We start from the raw sequence: 22,485 nt of genomic DNA on the forward strand, positions 1-22,485 counted from the left end.
GTGTCCACTTGTAACCTCCCAACCTCACTTCCGGTTTTTGATGCAGTACAGAGATGATGGGAAACTTGGACCTGGCCCCGGAAGTGGACACCGACGCTCTGGGGCCCCTGCTGTCCCCGCATGTGGTCTCCGAGCTGCTTGGCACATATATGTCGACGCTCACCGTGAGTACAGCTGGCTCATGCTGGTTTGGAGTGGGGAGCTCCATCTGGGACTAGGTTTCCAGATGCCGGCAGACAAAGGGCGGATGAGAAGTCTGCCTCGATGCTGGCTTCCTGGGCTGTGTGGGCTCAGATGCCCTGACTGTTTCCAGGATACATGACCAGTTAGGTGAGGAGAGCACCTGTTGTTGGCCTGGCCTGAGAGTCTAGGGTGTGTCAGTCCATAGATGCAGAGACCCCCCCAGACTGGAGGAGGCCCCTGGGTGGGAGAAGGCCCCTCAGGCCAGAGGAGACTCCCTGGGTGGGAGGAGTCACCTCAGGCCAGAGGAGACCCCCAGGCGAGAGGAACCCCCCGCCCAGGACCAGAGGAGCGGGCCTCTTCTCCCCATTAGGTGGCAAGGCCTGGACGGCCTGGGGTGGAAGCTTGGCCAGGCTCTCACCTCTGATTAGGGGCCTGGCAGGACTCTGAGTGATCCCACAGCCACCAGGCTCCCCGTGTCGAACAACAGGCAGGGCCAGCTCTGTAGGGAAGGGTGTACCCAAACACCGAGACAGCCTTATTGAAAATGCTGAGGCTGTCCCTGGGAGATGGGGAGAGAGTGCTTTTGTGCCACTGTTGGGCTGTGCGGGGACAAGGGCTCACTGCGTCTGCCCTTCAGCAAGCCAGTGGTCTGGCCAGATGCTGCTGCCACCCACGACACAGCACCCACAGCCGTATCTTGCCCCCAGTGCAGCACGCACCCATGATTTTCTAGTGGTCTGCCCTTTATCTTTAAAGTCGGGGTTCTCACTGAGTGGCTTTGCTCTAGCATCAGCAGAGGGTGGTAGGGGCCCCACCACCCGTCGAGGAGCCTCCGAGAGACAAGCAGTTGCCTCTCTGGTTGGGCGAGGACTCGGGGTCCCATGTCTCCTGTGGGATCGAGTTCACTTCCTGCAGCCACATGCTGTTGGGGGTGGGGCGCATCTTTGCTTCAAAAGACGTTCCTTCTTCTCTTCCTGTCTCCTGATGCTAATCTCACCTTCCACAGTCAAACATCATTGCCTGGCTGCGGAAAGCACTAGAGACAGACCGGAAGGACTGGGTCAAGGAGACTGAGCCTGAGGCCGACCAGGACGGCTACTACCAGACCACGCTTCCCGCCATTGTCTTCCAGGTGCAGTGCTACCGTCACAGGGCCTGTGGCTCATGGTTGGGCTTGTGGGGTTTACAGACCAACACCCATGTCTTGACCTTTGTTTCTGGAGCACAGTAAGGATACAGAGAACCCTTCTGTCATCTAAGCTCTTCATCTGTCTCTGGAGATGGAGAAGCTGAGGCTCATACTTGACACGTAATCTTGCCTGAGGTCACCTAAGACTACTTTTCCTCATCTTTGTGAATTTGAAGTAGAACCTAATTACATGTCATTTTACCTGTGGCTTTCAACTTGGGAGTTGGCTTGGTAGGTGTTCCTAATGTTATAAACAGCCAAGGTTGTCTTCAGCCAACCACGGGTTGGGTCTAATCTGGTGAGTTTAGGGAAGTCTTTTAGCACTTTAAAATTAATTTCCTGAATGTTAGTCATCATGCTGGGTGTGAGACCATAGTTCATCCTTTATGTTAATTGCCTTTTTAATGCCCCACGACCTACTTGTGTCCATCACATTTTCTTTTAAATAACCGGTGGTAGGCGAATAAGAAACGAGATGGGCCACATCACAACAGACCCAACTGAAATTAAAAGAATCATATCAGATTATTACGAAAAATTGTATACTCTAACAAATTTGCAAACCTAGAAGAAATGGATGACTTCCTGGAAAAACACTACCTACCTAAACTAACACAATCAGAAGTAGAACAACTAAATAGACCCATAACAAAAAAAGAGATTGAAATGGTAATCAAAAAACTCCCAACAGAATAAAGCCCTGGCCCGGACGGCTTCACTGCAGAGTTCTACCAAACTTTCAAAGAGTTAACACCACTACTACTAAAGGTATTTCAAAGCATAGAAAATGATGGAATACTACCTAACTCATTCTATGAAGCCACCATTTCCCTGATACCAAAACCAGGTAAAGACATCACAAAAAAAGAAAATTACAGACCTATATCTCTCATGAACATAGATGCAAAAATTCTCAACAAAATTCTAGCCAATAGAATTCAACAACATATCAAAAAAATAGTCCACCATGACCAAGTGTGATTTATACCAGGTATGCAAGGCTGGTTTAATATTAGAAAAGCCATTAATGTAATCCACCATATAAATAAAACAAAAGACAAAAACCACATGATCTTATCAATTGATGCAGAAAAGGCATTCGACAAAGTCCAACACCCATTTATGATAAAAACTCTCACCAAAATAGGAATTGAAGGAAAATTCCTCAACATAATAAAGGGCATCTATGCAAAGCCAACAGCCGAAATCACTCTAAATGGAAAGAGCCTGAAAGCATTTCCCTTGAGAATGGGAACCAGACATGGATGCCCTTTGTCACCGCTCTTATTCAACATTGTGCTAGAAGTCCTAGCCAGAGCAATTAGGCTAGACAAAGAAATAAAGGGCATCCGGATTGGCACGGAGGAAGTAAAATTATCTCTATTTGCAGATGACATGATCTTATACACAGAAAACCCTAAGGAATCCTCCAGAAAACCACTGAAACTAATAGAAGAGTTTGGCAGAGTCTCAGGTTATAAGATAAACATACAAAAATCACTTGCATTCCTCTACATCAACAAAAAGAACATCGAAGAGGAAATAACCAAATCAATACCATTCACAGTAGCCCCCAAGAAGATAAAATACTTAGGAATAAATCTTACCAAGGATGTAAAAGACCTATACAAAGAAAACTACAAAGCTCTACTACAAGAAATTCAAAAGGCCATACTTAAGTGGAAAAACATACCTTGCTCATGCATAGAAAGACTTAACATAGTAAAAATGTCTATTCTACCAAAAGGCATCTATACATACAATGCACTTCCGATCCAAATTCCAATGTCATTTTTTAATGTGATAGAGAAACAAATCACCAACTTCATATGGAAGGGAAAGAAGCCTCGGATAAGCAAAGCATTACTGAAAAAGAAGAAGAAAGTGGGAGGCCTCACTCTACCTGATTTTAGAACCTATTATACAGCCACAGTAGTCAAAACAGCCTGGTATTGGTACAACAACAGACACATAGACCAGTGGAACAGAATTGAGAACCCAGATATAAATCTATTCACATATGAGCAGCTGATATTTGACAAAGGCCCAGTGTCAGTTAATTGGGGAAGAGATAGTCTTTTTAACAAATGGTGCTGGCATAACTGGATATCCATTTGCAAAAAAATGAAACAGGACCCATACCTCACACCATGCACAAAAACTAACTCCAAGTGGATCAAAGACCTAAACATAAAGACTAAAACGATAAAGATCATGGAAGAAAAAATAGGGACAACCTTAGGAGCCCTAATACAAGGCCTAAACAGAATACAAAACATTACCAAAAATGACGAAGAGAAACCAGATAACTGGGAGCTCCTAAAAATCAAACACCTATGCTCATCTAAAGACTTCACCAAAAGAGTAAAAAGACCACCTACAGACTGGGAAAGAATTTTCAGCTATGACATCTCCGACCAGCGCCTGATCTCTAAAATCTATATGATTCTGTCAAAACTCGACCACAGAAAGACAAACAACCCAATCAAGAAGTGGGCAAAGGATATGAACACACGCTTCACTAAAGAAGATATTCAGGCAGCTAACAGATACATGAGAAAATGCTCTCGATCATTAGCCATTAGAGAAATGCAAATTAAAACTATAATGAGATTCAATCTCACTCCAACAAGGCTGGCATTAATCCAAAAAACACAAAATAATAAATGTTGGAGAGGCTGCGGAGAGATTGGAACTCTTACACATTGCTGGTGGGAATGTAAAATGGTACAACCACTTTGGAAATCTATCTGGCGTTATCTTAAACAGTTAGAAATAGAACTACCATACAACCCAGAAATCCCACTCCTCGGAATATACCCTAGAGAAATAAGAGCCTTCACACGAACAGATATATGCACACCCATGTTTATTGCAGCTCTGTTTACAATAGCAAAAAGCTGGAAGCAACCAGGGTGTCCATCAACGGATGAATGGTTAAATAAATTTTGGTATATTCACACAATGGAATACTACGCCTCGATAAAGAACAGTGACGAGCCTGTGAAACATTTCATAACATGGAGGAACCTGGAAGGCATTATGCTGAGCGAAATTAGTCAGAGGCAAAAGGACAAATATTGTATAAGACCACTATTATAAGATCTTGAGAAATAGTATAAACTGAGAAGAACACATACTTTTGTGGTTACGAGGGGGGGACGGAGGGAGGGTGGGAGAGGGTTTTTTACTGATTAGTTAGCAGATAACAACTACTTTAGGTGAAGGGAAGGACAATACTCAATACATGGAAGGTCAGCTCAACTGGACTGGACCAAAAGCAAAGAAGTTTCCAGGATAAACTGAATGCTTCAAAGGTCAGCGGAGCAAGGGCGAGGGTTTGGGGACCATGGTTTAAGGGGACTTCTAAGTCATTTGGCAAAATAATTCTATTATGAAAACATTCTGCATCCCACTTTGAAATGTGGCGTCTGGGGTCTTAAAGGCTAACAAGCGGCCACCTGGATGCATCAATTGGTCTCAACCCACCTGGATCAAAGGAGAATGAAGAACAAGAACACCAAGGTCACACGACAACTATGAGCCCAAGGGACAGAAAGGGCCACGTGAACCAGAATCTTACATCATCCTGAGACCAGAAGAACTAGGTGGTGCCCGGCCACAACTGATGACTGCCCTGACAGGGAGCACAACAGAGAACCCCTGAGGGAGCAGGAGATCAGTGGGATGCAGACCCCAAATTCTCACAAAAAGACCATACTTAATGGTCTGACTGAGACTAGAGGAATCCCGGCGGTCATGGTCCCCAAACCTTCTGTTGGCCCAGGACAGGAACCATTCCCGACGACAACTGAGCAGACATGGAAGGGACTGGACAATGGGTTGGAGAGAGATGCTGAGGAAGAGTGAGCTACTTGTATCAGGTGGACACTTGAGACTGTGTTGGCATCTCCTGTCTGGAGGGGAGATAGGGTAGAGAGGGTTAGAAACTGGCCAAATGGTCACGAAAGGAGAAACTGGAAGGGCTGACTCATTAGGGGGAGAGCAAGTGGGAATACGGAGTAAGGTGTATATAAGCTTATATGGGACAGACTGACTTGATTTGTAAACGTTCACTTGAAGCTCAATAAAAACTAAAAAAAAAAACTGGTAGTAGGAACAATTGAGTGGCGTTAGAGTATTTACTTCAGACTCTGTCTACTGAAATAAGTATTTCGGCGTCAGCCAGGCAGCAGTGAGGTTCTCTCATGATGATGCGTTAATAATGACAAGTTGGCCCTCTTTCTCTCCTTTGCTTTTGGAAGCTCGCTTTGTTCTTGTGACGTTCCGAATGTGATGACCTGGGGCGAACTGTACCTCCCTCACTCTCCTCTCTCCCCCTCCAGCCCTAGCCTGCCAGCTCTCATTCACAAAAAGGGGAGCTTTTTCCACATTACAAGGGGCTTGAACACCAGTGGACTTGAGTTACTTTTCAGGAGCATGCTGAGAGGTCAGGACATCTGAGTTAGAGCCTGGCCTCTGGCCCTGACAAGTGACTCCCATCACCTGACTTCTCTGGGCTTCCCCCTACTTTCCTGTCGGCCTCAGGCCACTGAACTCCACCAGGTATGAAAATACGATTTGCCCCTTTTATAGAGACTAGCCAGTCTGTATACACTTAGTAAATGATTCACTTGGTTTTTGACCTGGTGAGAAAGTTGGCTTCTTTTTTTTTTTTTTTAAACTACTTTGTTATTTTTCAAGTAGTTTTGTTTTTCTCTGGAGTTGGACTGTCCTACCTACTGTTTAGCAGATGGAGTTTTTTTATCATAGGGAGCCTGCATCCTCAGTGTACTCATGTGAGTTTATGTAAGAATTCATAAATTTTCCAATTTTTAGATGTTCGAACAGAATCTTCAAGTTGCTGCTCAGATAAGTGAAGATTTGAAAACAAAGGTACTGGTTTTGTGTCTTCAGCAAATGAATTCTTTCTTAAATAGGTATGTATTTTGCCAATGTGCTATTTTAGAAAGCATGCGTGTTTAAAAATTAGAAAGTTGTTGATCCTACTATGCCTGTTTTCAAAAACACAGTCCTGGGGATTCCCTCTACGTTGCTGTCCTTGTTAATTAGAAGCCCTGTAAGGGGAAGCAGGCCTGCTTCTCTGCGTTGCAGCGCTCCCTCTGAGATCCCAGATCTGATACACGGGCAGTCGGGCAGTCTGAAGCGATGTGATCAGCACAGCTGGTGGGTGGAGTCAGCGCTTCTCATTTGGACACACTGCCTTTTTTGTTATCTGCACTTCCCTGGGTGGTTGGTTTGCCTTTTTGAGAGAACTAGATGTTACAAATTAGTTTGCTCATCATGAAACCTTATTTATAAAGCTTATTAATACCACTTTCCAAAAGAGTCCAACAGAAGTCTGTATTTCTGTTTTCACCCGCGTTTAATCTGGAGGTATTATTTCAGCTGTTTTGATAAGCATGGCCAAGTGATGCCCATGTTACGTTCTGAACACCTCAGTGTTGCCCTTGATAACATGTCTAACGGGGATCATGTTTCTTAGATACAAAGAGGAGGCGCAATTGTACAAAGAGGAACACCTGAGGAACCGGCAGCACCCACACTGCTATGTCCAGTACATGATCGCAATCATCAACAACTGCCAGACCTTTAAGTGAGTCATTGCAATGGAGATTGTGACGAAGGAGCAGGAGGAAAGGGTGTGAGCACCAGCAGTTTTACTGAACGGCAACTGTTTTGTTACAGAGAGTCCATAGTCAGCTTAAAAAAGAAGTATTTGAAAAGCGACACAGAAGAGGGCATGTCTGTAAGTCAGCCCAGCATGGACGTGGTTCTGGACACCATTGCCAAGGAAGGCTGCAGCAGTCTGCTGGAAGAGGTCTTCCTGGACCTGGAGGTGGGCTACTGGGGCCTGGAGGAAGGCCGCCTGGGCTGGAGGTGGGCCACTGGGGCCTGGAGGAAGGGTGCCTGGGCTGGAGGTGGGCCACTGGGGCCTGGAGGAAGGGTGCCTGGGCTGGAGGTGGGCCACTGGGGCCTGGAGGAAGGGTGCCTGGGCTGGAGGTGGGCCACTGGGGCCTGGAGGAAGGGTGCCTGGGCTGGAGGTGGGCCACTGGGGCCTGGAGGAAGGCCGCCTGGGCTGGAGGTGGGCCACTGGGGCCTGGAGGAAGGGTGCCTGGGCTGGAGGTGGGCCACTGGGGCCTGGAGGAAGGGTGCCTGGGCTGGAGGTGGGCTACTGGGGCCTGGAGGAAGGGTGCCTGGGCTGGAGGTGGGCTACTGGGGCCTGGAGGAAGGGTGTCTGGGCTGGAGCTGGGCTATTGGGGCCTGGAGGAAGGCCACTTGGGCTGGAGGTGGGCTATTGGGGCCTGGAGGTAGGCTGTGTGGGCTGCTCCCTCCCTTTCTGGACTCGGCACTGCCTAATTTTCTCTTCTGCCCTGGGGACATATGCTGCTGTGTGTCTATTGGCTGTCTGGTTAGCTGAGCCGCACACGTGCAGCGCCTGTGGGTTGTCTGCTTGGCTGAACCGCACACGTGTAGCATCTGTGGGTTGTCTGGTTGGCTGAGTCGCATACGTGCAGCGTCTGTGGGTGGTCTGGTTGACTGAGTCACACACGTGCAGCGTCTGTGGGTTGTCTGGTTGGCTGAGTCGCACACGTGCAGCGTCTGTGGGTTGTCTGGTTTGCTGAGTCACACACGTGAAGCGTCTGGGTGGTCTGGTCAGCTGAGTCGCACATGTGCAGCGTCTGTGGGTCGTCTGGTTGGCTGAGTCGCACGTTTGCAGCGTCTGGGTTTTCTGGTCAGCTGAGTCACACACGTGCAGCATCTGTAGGTTGTCTGAGTCACACACGTGCAGCATTTGTGGGTTGTCTGGTTGGCCGAGTCACATGCAGTGTCTGTGGGTGTCTGGATGGCTGAGCTGCACACCTACAGCATCTGTGGGTGGTCTGGTTGACTGAGTTGCACACATGCATCATCTGTGGGTGGTCTGGTTGACTGAATCACACACGTGCAGTGTCTGTGGGTTGTCTGGTTGAGCGAACTGCACATGTGCAGCATCTTGTGAGTTGTCTGGTTGGCTCAGTCACACACTTGCAGCATCTTTGGGTTGTCTGGTTGGCTGAGCCGCACCTGTGCAGCGTCTGTGCATTGTCTGGTTGGCTGAGCCACACACGTGCAACATCTGTGGGCTGTCTGGTTGACTGAGTCACACACGTGCAGCGTCTATAGGTTGTCTGGTTGGGTGAACCACACACATGCAGTGTCTGTAGGTGGTCTGGTTGACAGAGCCGCACACGTGCAGCGTCTGTGGTCTATGGAGGTAGCCCACTTTTAGCATGCGCTGTGTCCAGTCAGTGGTTTGAGGCCGTCTCATGCACAATTGGATAGCAACCCTAGCAGATATTAAAACATCAAACTGCCTAGTGGATTACAAAACAGAGAGAAGGGTGTAGAGAGAAGGTTGTAGAAAGAAGATTGATCATACCCACCAGCACGTTTGTGATAGCAAAACCAAAGTGAGAGCCCAGGTGCACGTGTGCACACATGCAAACAAAAACCATTAACGAAATGAATTTAGCATTGTGTCAAAGGCATAACGTACCATGAATAAAACAAAAAAAAGTTGCCGTTGAGTCATTTCTGACTCGTGCTGATCCCAGGTGTGTCAGAGTGGAACTGCTCCGTGGCGTTTTCCAGCTGAGTGGCCCACGTGTGTCAGAGTGGAACTGCTCCGTAGCATTTTCTAGCTGTGACCTTTTGCAAGCAGGTTGTCAGGCCTTTCTTCTGAGGTGCCTCTGAGTGTAGTCAAACTGCCAGCCAAGCTTTTGGTTAGTATCCCCACACTTAACCATCTGCACCACCCAGGGACTTCTTACTGTGAACAAGTAGGGTTTATTTCAGAAATGCAGGGATGGTTCAGCATTATTTAAAGATGTTGGCAGAAATCAGAATATATTTAAAAAAAAAAAATACTATGATGAATAGGCATTTGGTGAAATTCAACAGCTATCCCTGGTGAACCTCTTTGATAAACTGACTGGAAGGCCTCCTCACGTGGTGGTGACTGTGTCCAGAACCCTGGTACACCTTGCTGAGGGCGGCTCCCTGTGGAGACTAGTACAGACCAGAGGCCTGCTGTCACCATGCAAGTCAGCGCACAGCCCAGCCAGCAGTTTAAGTTGCAGAAGACTTGCTGGAAATCTAGGAAAGGAAGAGAAAAGCGTGTGCCATCGTGTGGTGGTACATGTTCAAAATGTGTGACAGCAAGTGAAAAGCATTGGAACTAATAAAATTTAGAAAAGTGATAAGATAAATGTAAAAAAAAAGATTGTTTTTGTTTACTGGCTGTCACCAGTTTGAAAGTGTAGTGGAAAAAGACCCGATGCCAGGACTTAAATTCTAGTAAAAACACCAGACTTAATGGTCTGACTGAGACTGGGGAGACCTCAGAAGACATGGCCCCAGACTGTTAGCCTAGAAACCATTCCCAAAGCCTCCTCTTCAGACAAAGATTAGACTGGACTATAAGACATAAAATGATACTCGTGAAGAGTGTGCTGCTTAGCTCAAGTAGATTCATGAAACTAAACGGGCAGCTCCTGTCCAGAAGTGAGATGAGAAGGCAGAAAGGGACAGGAGCTGGTAGAATGGACACAGGAAATCCGGAGCGGAAAAGACGAGTGTGCTGTCGCATTATAGGGAGAGTGAATAGGATGACATAACGATGTGTGTATAAATTTTTGTATGAGAAACTAACTTGGACTGTAAACTTTCACTTAAAGCACCATAAAATAAATAAACAAAAAGAAAGAAAAAGCCCCCATGCATGTCAGTAGCAAAAACACCAGGGACCGAGGAACAGACTAAGGAGACACGCCGAGAGATGCACGTGAGTGGAAGTCTCAGGAGTCAGCTGGGGATGCAGAGGCCGGGGAAACTCAGGCTGTAGAGCTGCCTGCTCTGCCCAGACGGTTCAGACGCTGAGCGTGATTCTGCTCAGATCCCCCAGCCATCTTTCCGGGAGAGCCTGAAAGCTTTGTAAAGGTCATCTAAAGAATAAATGCATAAGAGAGGGTAAGAAATTTGGGGGCAGAGGCTTTATAGTTAGGGAGGGCGCGAGATGCTTGCTCTGCCGCATCTGAAGATGTCACGGAAATCTGCCGTCAGTGAGCCGCCGCGTGGTACTGGGTCCGCAGAACTGGGTAGACGTCAGAAGCAGAGACTCATTTGGAGGGATTTTACGGACTGTGAAGATGGCATTCAAGTCAGTGTTAACGTAGTAGGTGGTGCCTAACAGTTAGCTGACCATCTGGGGAGAATTGAAGTTCTAGGCCTGCTTCATGTTGTGCACAGAAGTAAATCTTAGGTGGTGTAAAGCTTTAAATGTGAAAAATTAATACACCACAAAATGCTAGGAGAAGATTGAATAATTTTTCACGTTCTCAGTGTTTTGCGCCATCAAGTGAATTCCAACTCATAGCAACTTTGTAGGAGAGTAGAACTGCCTTAAAGGGTTTCCTAGACTTGAATCTTTATAAGAGCAGATGGCCAGGTCTTTCTCCTTCAAAGCCGCTGACCTTTTGGTTTGCAGTCCAGCGTTTAACCATTGTGCCACCAGGGCTCTTTACTCTCAGTATAGGAAAGCATTTTTTTTTTTTTTTAGTATGACACCAAAAGTAGAAATTATCCAAGAAAAGATTGACAGACATAAAACTTTAAAATTTTTGTTTAGCAAAACATGACTTTAATAAAATTGAGGGACATTGTCCAAATTGGAAGGGAGCATTTACAACATGTGCTAGGTAGAGGATTAGGATTCCACCAAGTGCTTAGAAACCAAGCGCAGTGAGAAGTTAGGGTGCCATTTGTGGGGGAGAGTGAAGGGAGGACTCACCAGGCCCCCCCCGCCAAATTGAGGATGTTCTGAAAAGTACCATCAGGTCGCAGGAGGTGAAGGCAGGCTGGGGAAGCTTCCAAATGGTGCAGGGGTCCTGGCTGAGTCCTGCTGGAGACCTGGGAAGGGGGCTGCTGGGACGGGTGGCGGGGTTTGAACTGGAGGTGGACGGGGGGCAATGCTGCGTCGTCCGGTGAATTTGATCTTTGTACTGTGGGCCCCTGCTCTATGGGGTGAAGAGACGTGACAGCAGCAGCTCTCTCTAAAACGTTTTAGAAAAAAACCACATGTGCATTGGAAAGTATCCCAAAATTTAAAACAGACACCATGGTAGAAAGATAGACAAAGGACACGAATGGACATTTCACAGAAAAAGAGATACAGATGTCCTACCTGTGAGGCAACACCCTGTCTTACTGGTCATCAGAGAAATACAGGTTAAAACTGCGTGACCTTCGTTGCCTAGCAGGCTGGCAGGGATTCAGCCCTTGGCACACCCAGCGTTGCCGAGAGCGTGAAAAAAGACGTCCTTTCTGTGTCCACGGCGCGGCTGAGCCGCTGTGCGGGCTCGGGGGTACGATTTGGAAGTAAGTGGCTGTCAGTTCCAGATGTGCTTGCCTTTTGACTGAGCGACTCCACTGTGGACTTTCTCCTGTAGAAATACACAAATTTCATTTCAGCATGTTGATATTCTTGTTTATAATCACAAAATGTGAAAGCATGTTAAAAGCCCACCAGTTGAGAATGGAGTAAGTTGCGGTGTATCCATATGATGGGTACGTGTAGCTATTAAAAAGAAATTTACACCGAAAAACCCAGACCTACTGCTGTCAAGTTGATTCTCATTCAGTGTCCTCACAGCGTTTCCCAGACTGTAAACCTGTGCAGAAGCAGACAGCCCCATCTTTGTCCTGTGTTGCTGCTGGTGGTTTCAAACTGCTGACCGTTTGATTAACAGTCATGGGCTTTAGCCACTGTGCCACCAAAGCTCCTTGAAATACACGTACACACGTATTTACATACCTAACAATGTTTGTGGTGAAGCAGATTACAGAATTTCATGTGTAGTATAAATCTCATATTTTAAAAGTGCGTACATGAAGATTTGTGTACTATTAGAATTTTTACGAGTAATTTTTACTTGGATAATGTGTTTCTGTTATGACCAGACAACCAATAAAGACAGAACAAAAACGGACGCACAGCTCCCCTCCAGAAGGCCATGACTGCTATTGAGGTGGTCAGAGGAGGTTCTCCCATGTTTATTTTTGTTTTTCAGCAACATCTTAACGAGTTGATGACCAAGAAGTGGCTCTTAGGGTCAAACGCTGTAGATATCATCTGTGTCACCGTGGAAGACTATTTCAACGACTTTGCCAAGATTAAAAAGCCATATAAAAAGGTAAGCGTGCGGGACGTCATCATACATTGCGAGTTCAGCAGCCATGCTACAGCCCATCAGATTTTGCTTATAGTTCGGGGTTATGTTACTTTTTGTGTGTGAGATTTTGGTAGTTGTTTTACTAACCCAGGGAAGGGAAACACACATGTTCACATTGGTTGAAGATAAAAGGCAGCCGCAGTGGGGCTTTTGAGTGAAGGTAATCCAGTCTCTTACATCAGGCTTCTGAAAGGGCTCACAATGCCTCTTCCGAGTTTTCCATTCCAGGTCTTCAACCCATAACTTTTCCCATTCCTGTTACCATTCCAGTTCACCCAAATTTTAAAACTTCAGGTCTATTCTGGTTGTACTTCATCAGCCAGGACTGAACTGGTTTGAAGCCCTGGTTTTGTTTCCAGTCGTTTTACACAAGATAGATAGTGTTTGCAGATACAGTTTGTGTCAACAAAACGAAGGGCCGGCCCAGGTCCTCTCATTCCTCTTCTGACGTTTGGCATCAGAAAGCAAAGGAAATTTGTATGTTAAAAAAGTGGTGCCTATTGTTTGGTTTATTGTAAGGTTTTAGTACTTATTTTTCATCAGATTAAGGAAGTATCTTTCTATTCTGTTGGCTGAGGTAGTTTTGGTTTGTTTTTAATCTGCCGTTAAGTTTTATTAAATGCTTTTTCTGCATCTATTGAGATAGTCATGTTTCTCTCCTTTAATCAGTTACGGTGGCAAGATAAGTTTAAAGATTTTTTCTACTATTAAATTATCCTTGCATCCCTGGGGTAAATTCAACTTCTTGTTGTTGGCTGCCATGGAGTTGGCCCCAACTCACAGCGACCCCATGCACAATAGAACAAAACGCTTGCCTGGTCCTGCACTGCCCCCATGTCAGTTCCAGATTGGGCCTTTGTGATCCACAGGGTTTTCCATTGGCTGATTTTTGGAAGTAGATTGCCAGGCCTTTCTTCCTAGTTTGTCTTAGGTCTGGAAGCTCCACCGAAACCTGTTCAGCATCATAGCAACATGTAAGCCTCCACTGACAGATAGATAGTGGCTACGCGTGGAGTACGTTGGCCAGGAATCGTACCCAGATCTCCAGTATGGAAGGCAAGAATTCTACCCCTGAACCACCAAACCCACTGCCGTCAAGTCGATTCCGACTCATAGCAACACTACAGGACAGAGTACAGCTGACCCATAGGGTTTTCGACGAGCACCTGGTGGATTTGAACTGCTGACCTTTTGGTTAGCCACCGTAGCTCTTAACCACTGCGCCACCAGGGTTTCCCCAAATTCAGTTTCGTTGTGTGCCGTTGAGTCGATTCTGACTCATAACGACCCTGTGAGAAAGAGTAGAACTGCCCCATAGGGCTTCCAAGGAGTCACTTTTGGATTCAAACTGCCAGCCTTTTGGTTAGCAGCCTGCGGTCTTAACCACTTGGCCACCAGGGCTCTGAATTAAGTTTTGTCACGGTCTATTACTGTTTTGCACTTTGCTAGGTTTAGTTTTGTAGTATTTTTGTTAAGTATTTTTTTTAATCCATGTGCATGAATGACAGAGAGTGGCCTGTTGTTTTTCTTTCTGTGTTTCCCTTGCTGGTAGCAGTGGCCTAACAGAATTAGTCAGGGAAGACTCCCTCTTTTTCTGTTATCTGAAGAATCTAAGATTGGTGTGATCTGTTCCTAAGAGTTTGGTAAAATCCCTTTGTAAAATAATTGGGTGTCTTTGCTGACTCCCTGTCCTAGTGGCTTGTCTCTTGTGTGTCTGTTCTCTTTGACTGTGAATTTCATTTTGATGATGTGAACCCTGGGGACCCTGGAGACTGAAGTGAGAGTGCATCCTCCAGAGAGGACTCACGCTTGTTCACCCAGAGCTGGTGCTGCCAGGTCCTGGGTACGTCTTCAGTCTCCTGGTCTCAGCCCCCCACCCCAGCCATTGGCCCCAGCCATCCACACAACAGTGCTGTGGGCTGGGATGGGCAGTGCAGAACCCCGTCATCCACATGGGAGCACTGTGGGCTGTGGTGGGCTGTGCTGTGGGCTATGCTGTGGGCTGTGGTGGGCTGTGGCGGGCAGTGCAGGCCCTGGTCGTCCACGTGGCAGCACTGTGGGCCGTGGGTGCCCAGTGCAGGCCCTGGTCGTCCATGTGGCAGTGCCGTAGGCCATGGGGGGCAGTGCAGGCCCTGGTCATCCACGTGGCAGTGCTGTGGGCCATGGGTGCCCAGTGCAGGCCCTGGTCGTCCATGTGGCAGTGCCGTGGGCCGTGGGGGGCAGTGCAGGCCCTGGTCATCCACGTGGCAGCGCTGTGGGCTGTGGGTGCCCAGTGCAGGCCCTGGTCGTCCATGTGGCAGTGCCGTAGGCCATGGGGGGCAGTGCAGGCCCTGGTCGTCCACGTGGCAGCGCTGTGGGGCCCTGGTCGTCCACGTGGCAGTGCCGTGGACCGTGGGGGGCAATGCAGGCCCTGGTCATCCATGTGGCAGTACTGTGGGCCATGGTGCCCAGTGCAGGCTGGCTGCTGGTGCATCTTGCTTTGTCTTGTTAGGCTCTTGGGCTCTCCATCACTTTGGGGTGACCAGGGTGCACTCAGGCCCAACAGTTCATATAGGTTTTTATAGCAGGGGTCCTTCTATAGCTCACCTACCACCCTGTGGGAAGCAGTCCTCGGCACACCCCCTGGGGAGCCTCTCCCAGCCTTTCTCAGTCGATATGGGCAGGGGTTCTGTGGTGCCACGTGGCACTCTGCTCATGGTACAGAATAAATGTTACCTCACACTAGTTTTAAGGAGAGGTGGTGAGTGCTGTTACGAGGCACGATAAGATCTCATGTTACTTAACTTACTTTAAAATTCCCCTAGTCACCTCGACCAGAAGTTTTTTTTTTTTTTTTTTTAGTCACCTCGACCAGAAGTATGAAGGTAGGCAGTCCACGTTTTTTGACTTTTTCTCATTGAGAACACTGAGAAGAGTACGCGTTTTCCACCCATGTGCCAGCTTCAGCTGGTGGGGTTGACGCCAAGCTGAACGTGTATTCTCCCTCAGCGGGTGGCGGCGGAGGCGCACCGGCGCGTGGTGGTGGAGTACCTGCGGGCCATCATGCAGAAGCGCATCTCCTTCCGGAGCGCTGAGGAGCGCAAGGAAGGCGCGGAGCGCATGGTCAAGGAAGCCGAGCAGTTCCGCTTCCTCTTCCGGAAGCTGGCATCGGTGAGTGCCTGGTCCGGGCGGCCTGGGGGTGGCAGGTGATGAGTGCAGATATGCTCCTCTGCAGCCTGCTTTCCAGTGTCCAGCCCAGGACCTTTGGCCATGAGGGACACCAGCATGCTGGGAAAAGCCCCTGAGAAGCCCCCTGCTCTGTCGATAGTAGGGACTGTGTCCTAGGCCCCATGTGACTTTGAGTCTGGGGCTTGTCCCAGGGAAACAGGTGCCTTCAGCGGGTGGTACACAGACGCCCTGGGGCAGCCACAGTGAGACCTGGGCCATGTGGAGCTACCATACCCTCACTGCCCAAGAAGGTCCTGGTGGTCTCTGTCTAATAGTAAAGGCTGACAGTTGCCCACTGAGTCGGTTCCACAGCCTGGCATAGCATTTCTCCTCCTGAACTGTCCCCAGGCTCCCTACACTGCACTGAGGGCAAAGGAACAGCCCAGCCCCTCAGAATGAGCCGTAACATGTTCCCCTCTGAGCGAGATGGGGAGGCAGGAAGGATATCAGATAGGCAGATCTGACCCGATATGTCCTCCCCCGACCTGCAGTCAGAGCGGGGCTGTGCTGACCACGGCCCTGCTGTTCCAGGGGCTTGGGGAGGACGTGGATGGGTACTGCGACACCATCGTGGCCATTGCAGAGGTCATTAAACTCACGGACCCTTCCCTGCTCTACCTGGAGGTCTCAACACTCGTCAGCAAGTACCCAGACATCAGGTAACGGCACGGAAATTGGGATGTGAGTGGTCACCCAGCACAGTGGTTGGGGTGTGAGTGGTATTGGGCACAGTGGTTGGGGTGTGAATGGTCACCAGTTACAGTGGTTGGGGTGTGAATGGTCACAGGGCACAGTGATTGGGCTGTGAATGGTAACTGGGCACAATGGGCAGGGTGTGAATGGTCACTGGGCACAGTGGCTGAGGTGTGAATGGTCACCAGTTACAGTGATTGGACTGTGAATGGTCACTGGGCACAGTGGTTGGGGTGTGAATGGTCACTGGGCACAGTGGTTGGGGTGTGAATGGTCACCTGGGCACAGTGGTTGGGGTGTGAATGGTCACCAGTTACAGTGATTGGGCTGTGAATGGTCACTGGGCACAGTGATTGGGCTGTGAATGGTCACTGGGCACAGTGGTTGGGGTGTGAGTGGTTACTGGGCACAGTGGTTGGGGTGTGAACGGTCACCTGGGCACAGTGGTTGGGGTGTGAATGGTTACTGGGCACAGTGGTTGGGGTGTGAACAGTCACCTGGGCACAGTGGTTGGGGTGTGAATGGTCACCAGTTACAGTGATTGGGCTGTGAATGGTCACTGGGCACAGTGATTGGGCTGTGAATGGTCACTGGGCACAGTGGTTGGGGTGTGAATGGTTACTGGGCACAGTGGTTGGGGTGTGAACGGTCACCTGGGCACAGTGGTTGGGGTGTGAATGGTCACCAGTTACAGTGATTGGGCTGTGAATGGTCACTGGGCACAGTGATTGGGCTGTGAATGGTCACTGGGCACAGTGGTTGGGGTGTGAATGGTCACTGGGCACAGTGGTTGGGGTGTGAATGGTAACTGGGCACAGTGGGCAGGGTGTGAATGGTCACAGGGCACAGTGATTGGGCTGTGAATGGTCACTGGGCACAGTGGTTTGGGTGTGAATGGTTACCGGTCACCGTGGTTGGGGTGTGAATTGTCTCTGGTCACAGTGGTTGGGGTGTGAATGGTCACCGGTCACCATGGTTGGGGTGTGAATGGTTATCCTGACATGGTGATTGGCGTATGAATGGTCTCTGGTCACAGTGGTTGGGGTGTGAATGGTCACCTGGGCACAGTGATTGGGGTGTGAATGGCTCAGGTCACAGTGGCTGGGGTGTGAATGGTTTCTGGTCACAGTGGTTGGGGTGTGAATGGTCACCCTGGCTCAGTTCAGCTGCACGCTCAGGAGAGGGGCAGCTCCATCAGTGCTCACGAGGTGGGTGTCAGGCTCACCAGTGGGTGCCCCTTCTGCATGCCTGGCTTATACCTTGCCCCCTCTCCAGGGACGAGCACATCGGTGCACTGCTGGCTCTGCGGGGGGATGCCAGCCGGGACATGAAGCAGACTATCATCGAGACGCTGGAGCAGGGCCCGACCCAGACGAACCCCAACTATGTGCCCCTCTTCAAGGAGATCGTTGTGCCAAGTCTGAATGTGACCAAGCTCCTTAAGTAGCCATAGGCTCTGGCTGGATGTCGATACTTGTGTGACATCCCACCCCTGCCCTCGGAAGTGTATGTCAGCAGTGTGGCTTTCGATGTCTCGTGCCTGGTCAGTTCAGGTGTGAGCACCTGTCTCTTCAGGTGCTAAAATTCTGTTGTAAAGGCTGCATTTAAACTTGGTGTTTGAAGAATCAGGTGTTCTGACAGCTGGGGACTTTGGGCATCGGGGCTCTGATGTAAGGTGCCTGTTATGGTTGTTCGTTGTAGGGGACGCTTTGTCAGTGTGGCCTGTGCCCAGCTCCGGCTGCATCACGCGCTGTGAGGTGTAAACACGTGCTGCTTAATTAAAGAGCCTGAAGGCCCTGGATTTCTTTGCTCCAGCAGTTACAGTTCTCTTACCCCTGATGCTCTGGCAGGCCCAAAAGCTGCTCCTGGGTCGAACACAGCTAGGCCCAGACAAGAGGCCTCTGGATGCTGTCCAGTGTGCAGGTCCTGGGGGGGTTTGGGTGCGATTGTATCGCGGGGCTCAGGGGGTCCAGGTTTCTGACCTTCAAGTTCCTTCCGTAGATGAGAAACTCATGTGCTGTGTGGTCCCTCAGCCCCATCCCCTCCCCTTGCCCCTGACATCCGGTGTGGTACAGCCCTCAGGATGTCACGTCCCCCAGAGGGTAGACGTCTGGCCTGGTGGGTGCCACCAGGTAAATCATAGCAGGTAGATGGTCAATATTATGAGCATGAACTTGGAAAAGCACGCCTGAAAATTAAAATTGTTTGGTGTTGTGTATAAAGATGTATAAATCTTACTTAAAGATGCGTAACCCCCTAATTTCCCTCTTTCCCCAACGTAGCGTCTCTCTGCAGTGTCTGCCCTCAGTGCTGGGATCATCTACACATTATTCTTTAATTTCAAACCAACTTCATTTAAAAACTACACCCACAATAAAAACAAACCAGCTTCCCCCGGACTTTCCTTATGCCATCATTAGCATCAGATGGGCAGATGTCAGTGCTCTCGGCTTAGCAGAAAAAAAGGCATTTGCCCTGTTCCTTTGCCCCAGGCTACCCTCCTGTGTACATGGAGGATCTTCTTTCCATCCTTCCTTGTTTCAGGGGTTCCCTAAACCTACCAGCCTGAGGGGGAGGGAGTGGGAGAAAGCTTAATGGGAAGAGGCCAAGGCTGAAGCCAGAGTTAGCACTTTTCCTAAAGATGGATGCCCTTGGTTTTGGAGGTAGAGCCTTGGCCAGGGTTTACTGGGGGCAGGGGTGGGGGAGGGGTGGCAAGTCTGGAGGCTGGTGCTGCTCCCTGTGAGGAGTCAAGCTGCAGAGTGCTGCTGGGGAAAGTGGGTTTATAGGTGGAGACAGGGAGGCAGATGTATCTCGTCCTCTCTAAAATACCCTATGATTCAGGTAAAGAAAACCTTTCAAGTTAGGACATTCCTGTGATTCTGGACTTTATTCATTGGGAGTCTCAGGAAATGGGGAGCAGGGGCCGCTGAACCTCATGTGCCTGACTGACGAGGCTGTGGGGGCATGGGGGCATCTGCCACTATCTCCCTCCTCCAGCCCAAGGAGTGAGGGAGGGAGGGAGGAGGGAGAAGAGCAGGAGCCCTTGTAAGCCACAGAGGGGAGATGTGGGTGTGGGTGCACAGAAGCAGGCTTGGACACACCCCTCTTCCATCACCATCTGCAACTCTGTGTTGTTGTTAGGTGCCGTCAAGTGGATTCCGACTCATAGCGACCGTATGTACCATGGAACGAAACACTGCCCAGTCCTGTGCCATCCTTACAGTCATTGTTATACTTGAGCCCATTGTTGCAGCCACTGTTAGTCCACCTCCTTGAGGGTCTTCCTCTTTTCCGCTGACCCTGTATTTTACCAAGCATAATGTCCTTCTCCAGGGACTGATCTCTCCTGACAACATGTCCAAAGTTTGTAAGACGCAGTCTCACCATCCTTGCTTCTAAGGAGCATTCTGGTTGTACTTCTTCCAAGACAGATTTGTTCGTTCTTTTGGCAGTCCATGGTATATTCAATATTCTTTGCCAACACCGCAATTCAAAGGCGTCAGCTCTTCTTCGGCCTTCCTTATTCATTGTTCAGCTTTCACATGCATATGATAGGATTGCAAATACCATGGCTTGGGTCAGGCACATTAGTCTTCAAGGTGACACCTTTGCTTTTCAGCACTTTAAAGAGGTCCTTTTCAGCAGATTTGCCCAATGCAGTGTGTCTTTTGATTTCTTGACTCCTGCTCCATGGGTGTTGCTTGTGGAACCAAGCAAAATGAAATCCTTGGGAACTTCAATTTTTTCTCTGTTTATCATGATGTTACTTATTGATCCAGTTGTGAGGATTTAGGTTTCTTTACATTGAGGTGTAATCCGTACTGAAGGCTGTGGTCTTTGATATTCATTAGTAAGTGCTTCAAGTCCTCTTCACTTTTCAGCAAGCAAGGTTGTGTCATCTGCGTAACGCAGGTTGTTAATGAATCTTCCTCCAATCCTGATGCCCCAGTTCTTCTTACAGTCCAGCTTCTCGGACTATTTGTTCAGCATACAGACTGAATAGGTATGGTGAAAGGATACAAACCTGATGCACACCTTTCCTGACTTGAAACCATGCAGTATCCCCTTGTTCTGTCCGAACAACTGCCTCTTGATCTATGTACAGGTTCCTCATAAGCACAATTAAGTGTTCTGGAATTCCCATTCTTTGCAGTGTTATCCATAATTTGTTATGATCCACACAATCAGATGCCTTTGCATAGTCAATAAAACACAGGTAAACATCCTTCTGGTATTCTCTGGCTTCAGCCAGGATCCATCTGACAGCAGCAGTGATATCTCTGGTTCCACGTCCTCTCCTGAATCCAGCCTGAATTTCTGGCAGTTCCTGTCGATATACTGCTGCAGCCACTTTTGAGTGACCTTCAACAAAATTTTGCTTGCGTGTGATATTAATGATACTGTTTGATAATTTCCACATTTGGTTGGATCACCTTTCTTGGGAATAGGCATAAATACGGATCTCTTACAGTCAATTGGCCAGGTAGCTGTCTTCCAGATTTCTTGGCATAGATGTGTGAGCACTTCCAGCACTGGCATCCCTTTGCTGAGACATCTCAGTTGATACTCTGTCAATTCCTAAAGCCTTGTTTTTCGCCAATGCCTTAAGAGCAGCTTGGACTTCTTCCTTCAGTACCATCGGTTCCTGATCATATGCTACCTCTTGAGATGGTTCAATGTCGACTAATTCTTTTTGGTTTAACGACTCCGTATATTCCTTCTGTCTTTTTTTGATGCTTCCTGCTTCGTTTAATATCTTCCCCATAGAATCCTTCACTACTGCAACTCGAGGCTTGAATTTTTCCTTCAATTCTTGCAGCTTGAGAAACGCCGAGCGTATTCTTCCTTTTTGTTTTTCTATCTCCAGGTCTTTGCACGTTATTATAATACTTTTGTCTTCTCGAGCTGCCCTTTGAAATCTTCTGTTCAGTTCTTTTACTTCATCATTTCTTCCTTTTGCTTTAGCTGCTCGACGTTTAAGAGCAAGTTTCAGAGTCTCCTCTGACATCCACTTTGGTCTTTTCTTTCTTTCCTGACTTTTCAGTGACCATTTGTTTTTTTCATGTATGATGTCCTTGATGTCATCCTACAATTCGTCTGGTCTTTGGACATTAGTGTTCAAGGCATCAAATCTATGCTTGAGATGGTCTCTAAATTCAGGTGGGATATACTCAAGGCCATATTTTGGCTCTCGAGGACTTGCTCTGATTTTCTTCAGTTTCAGCTTGAATTTGCGTATGAGCAATTGATGGTCTGTTCCACAGTTGACCCCTGGCCTTGTTCTGACTGATGATATTGAGCTTTTCCATCATCTCTTTCCACAGATGTACTCAATTTGATTTCTGTGTGTTCCATCTGGCGAGGTCCATGTGTGTATAGTCGCTGTTTATGTTGGTGAAAGAAGGTATTTGCAATGAAGAAGTCGTTGGTCTTGCAAAATTCTATCATTCAATCTCCAGCACTGTTTCTATCACCAAGGCCATATTGTCCAACCACTGATCCTTCTTCGTTTCCAGATTTCGCATTCCAATCACGAGTAATTATCAATGCATCTTGATTCCATGTTCAATCAATTTCAGACTGCAGCAGTCGATAAAAATCTCTTCATCTTTGGCCCTAGTGGTTGGTGTGTAAATTTGAATAATAGTCATATTAATTGGTCTTCCTTGTAGACGTATGGATGTCATCCTATCACTGACAGTGTTGTACTTCAGGATAGATCTTGAAATGTTCTTTTTGACGATGAATGCAACACCATTCCTCTTCTAGTTGTCATTCCCAGCATAGTAGACTATATGATTGTCTGATTCAGAAAGGCCAATACCAGTCCATTTCAGCTCACTAATGCCTAGGATATTGATGTTTATGTGTTCCATTTCATTTTTGATGATTTCCAATTTTCCAAGATTTATACTTCGT

The 22,485-nt window shown here is 48.1% G+C and overlaps 1 protein-coding gene across 6 annotated transcripts in view; it reads left to right on the top strand.

The window, feature by feature from the left end:
* The window catches only part of EXOC3 (exocyst complex component 3), a 31,182-nt gene extending 11,925 nt beyond the window's left edge, over positions 1-19,257 (top strand). The window contains exons 5-13 of one of the 6 annotated variants that reach the window (XR_007514000.1): positions 47-164; positions 1,190-1,315; positions 6,212-6,312; positions 6,879-6,989; positions 7,082-7,232; positions 12,505-12,627; positions 15,655-15,816; positions 16,365-16,532; positions 17,842-17,928. Coding sequence is in view for 5 of the 6 variants with exons in the window: in XM_049859499.1 (XP_049715456.1) it covers positions 47-164; positions 1,190-1,315; positions 6,212-6,312; positions 6,879-6,989; positions 7,082-7,232; positions 12,505-12,627; positions 15,655-15,816; positions 16,405-16,532; positions 17,842-18,013 (1,192 nt within the window). In the remaining variant the exon portion in view is untranslated. The other 5 variants (XM_049859499.1, XM_049859542.1, XM_049859509.1 and 2 more) reach the window with 5 other exon arrangements.
* The last annotated feature ends 3,228 nt before the right edge of the window (positions 19,258-22,485 follow it).

This window comes from Elephas maximus, chromosome 2, assembly GCF_024166365.1.
Source record: "Elephas maximus indicus isolate mEleMax1 chromosome 2, mEleMax1 primary haplotype, whole genome shotgun sequence".
Classification (NCBI taxonomy): domain Eukaryota; kingdom Metazoa; phylum Chordata; class Mammalia; order Proboscidea; family Elephantidae; genus Elephas; species Elephas maximus.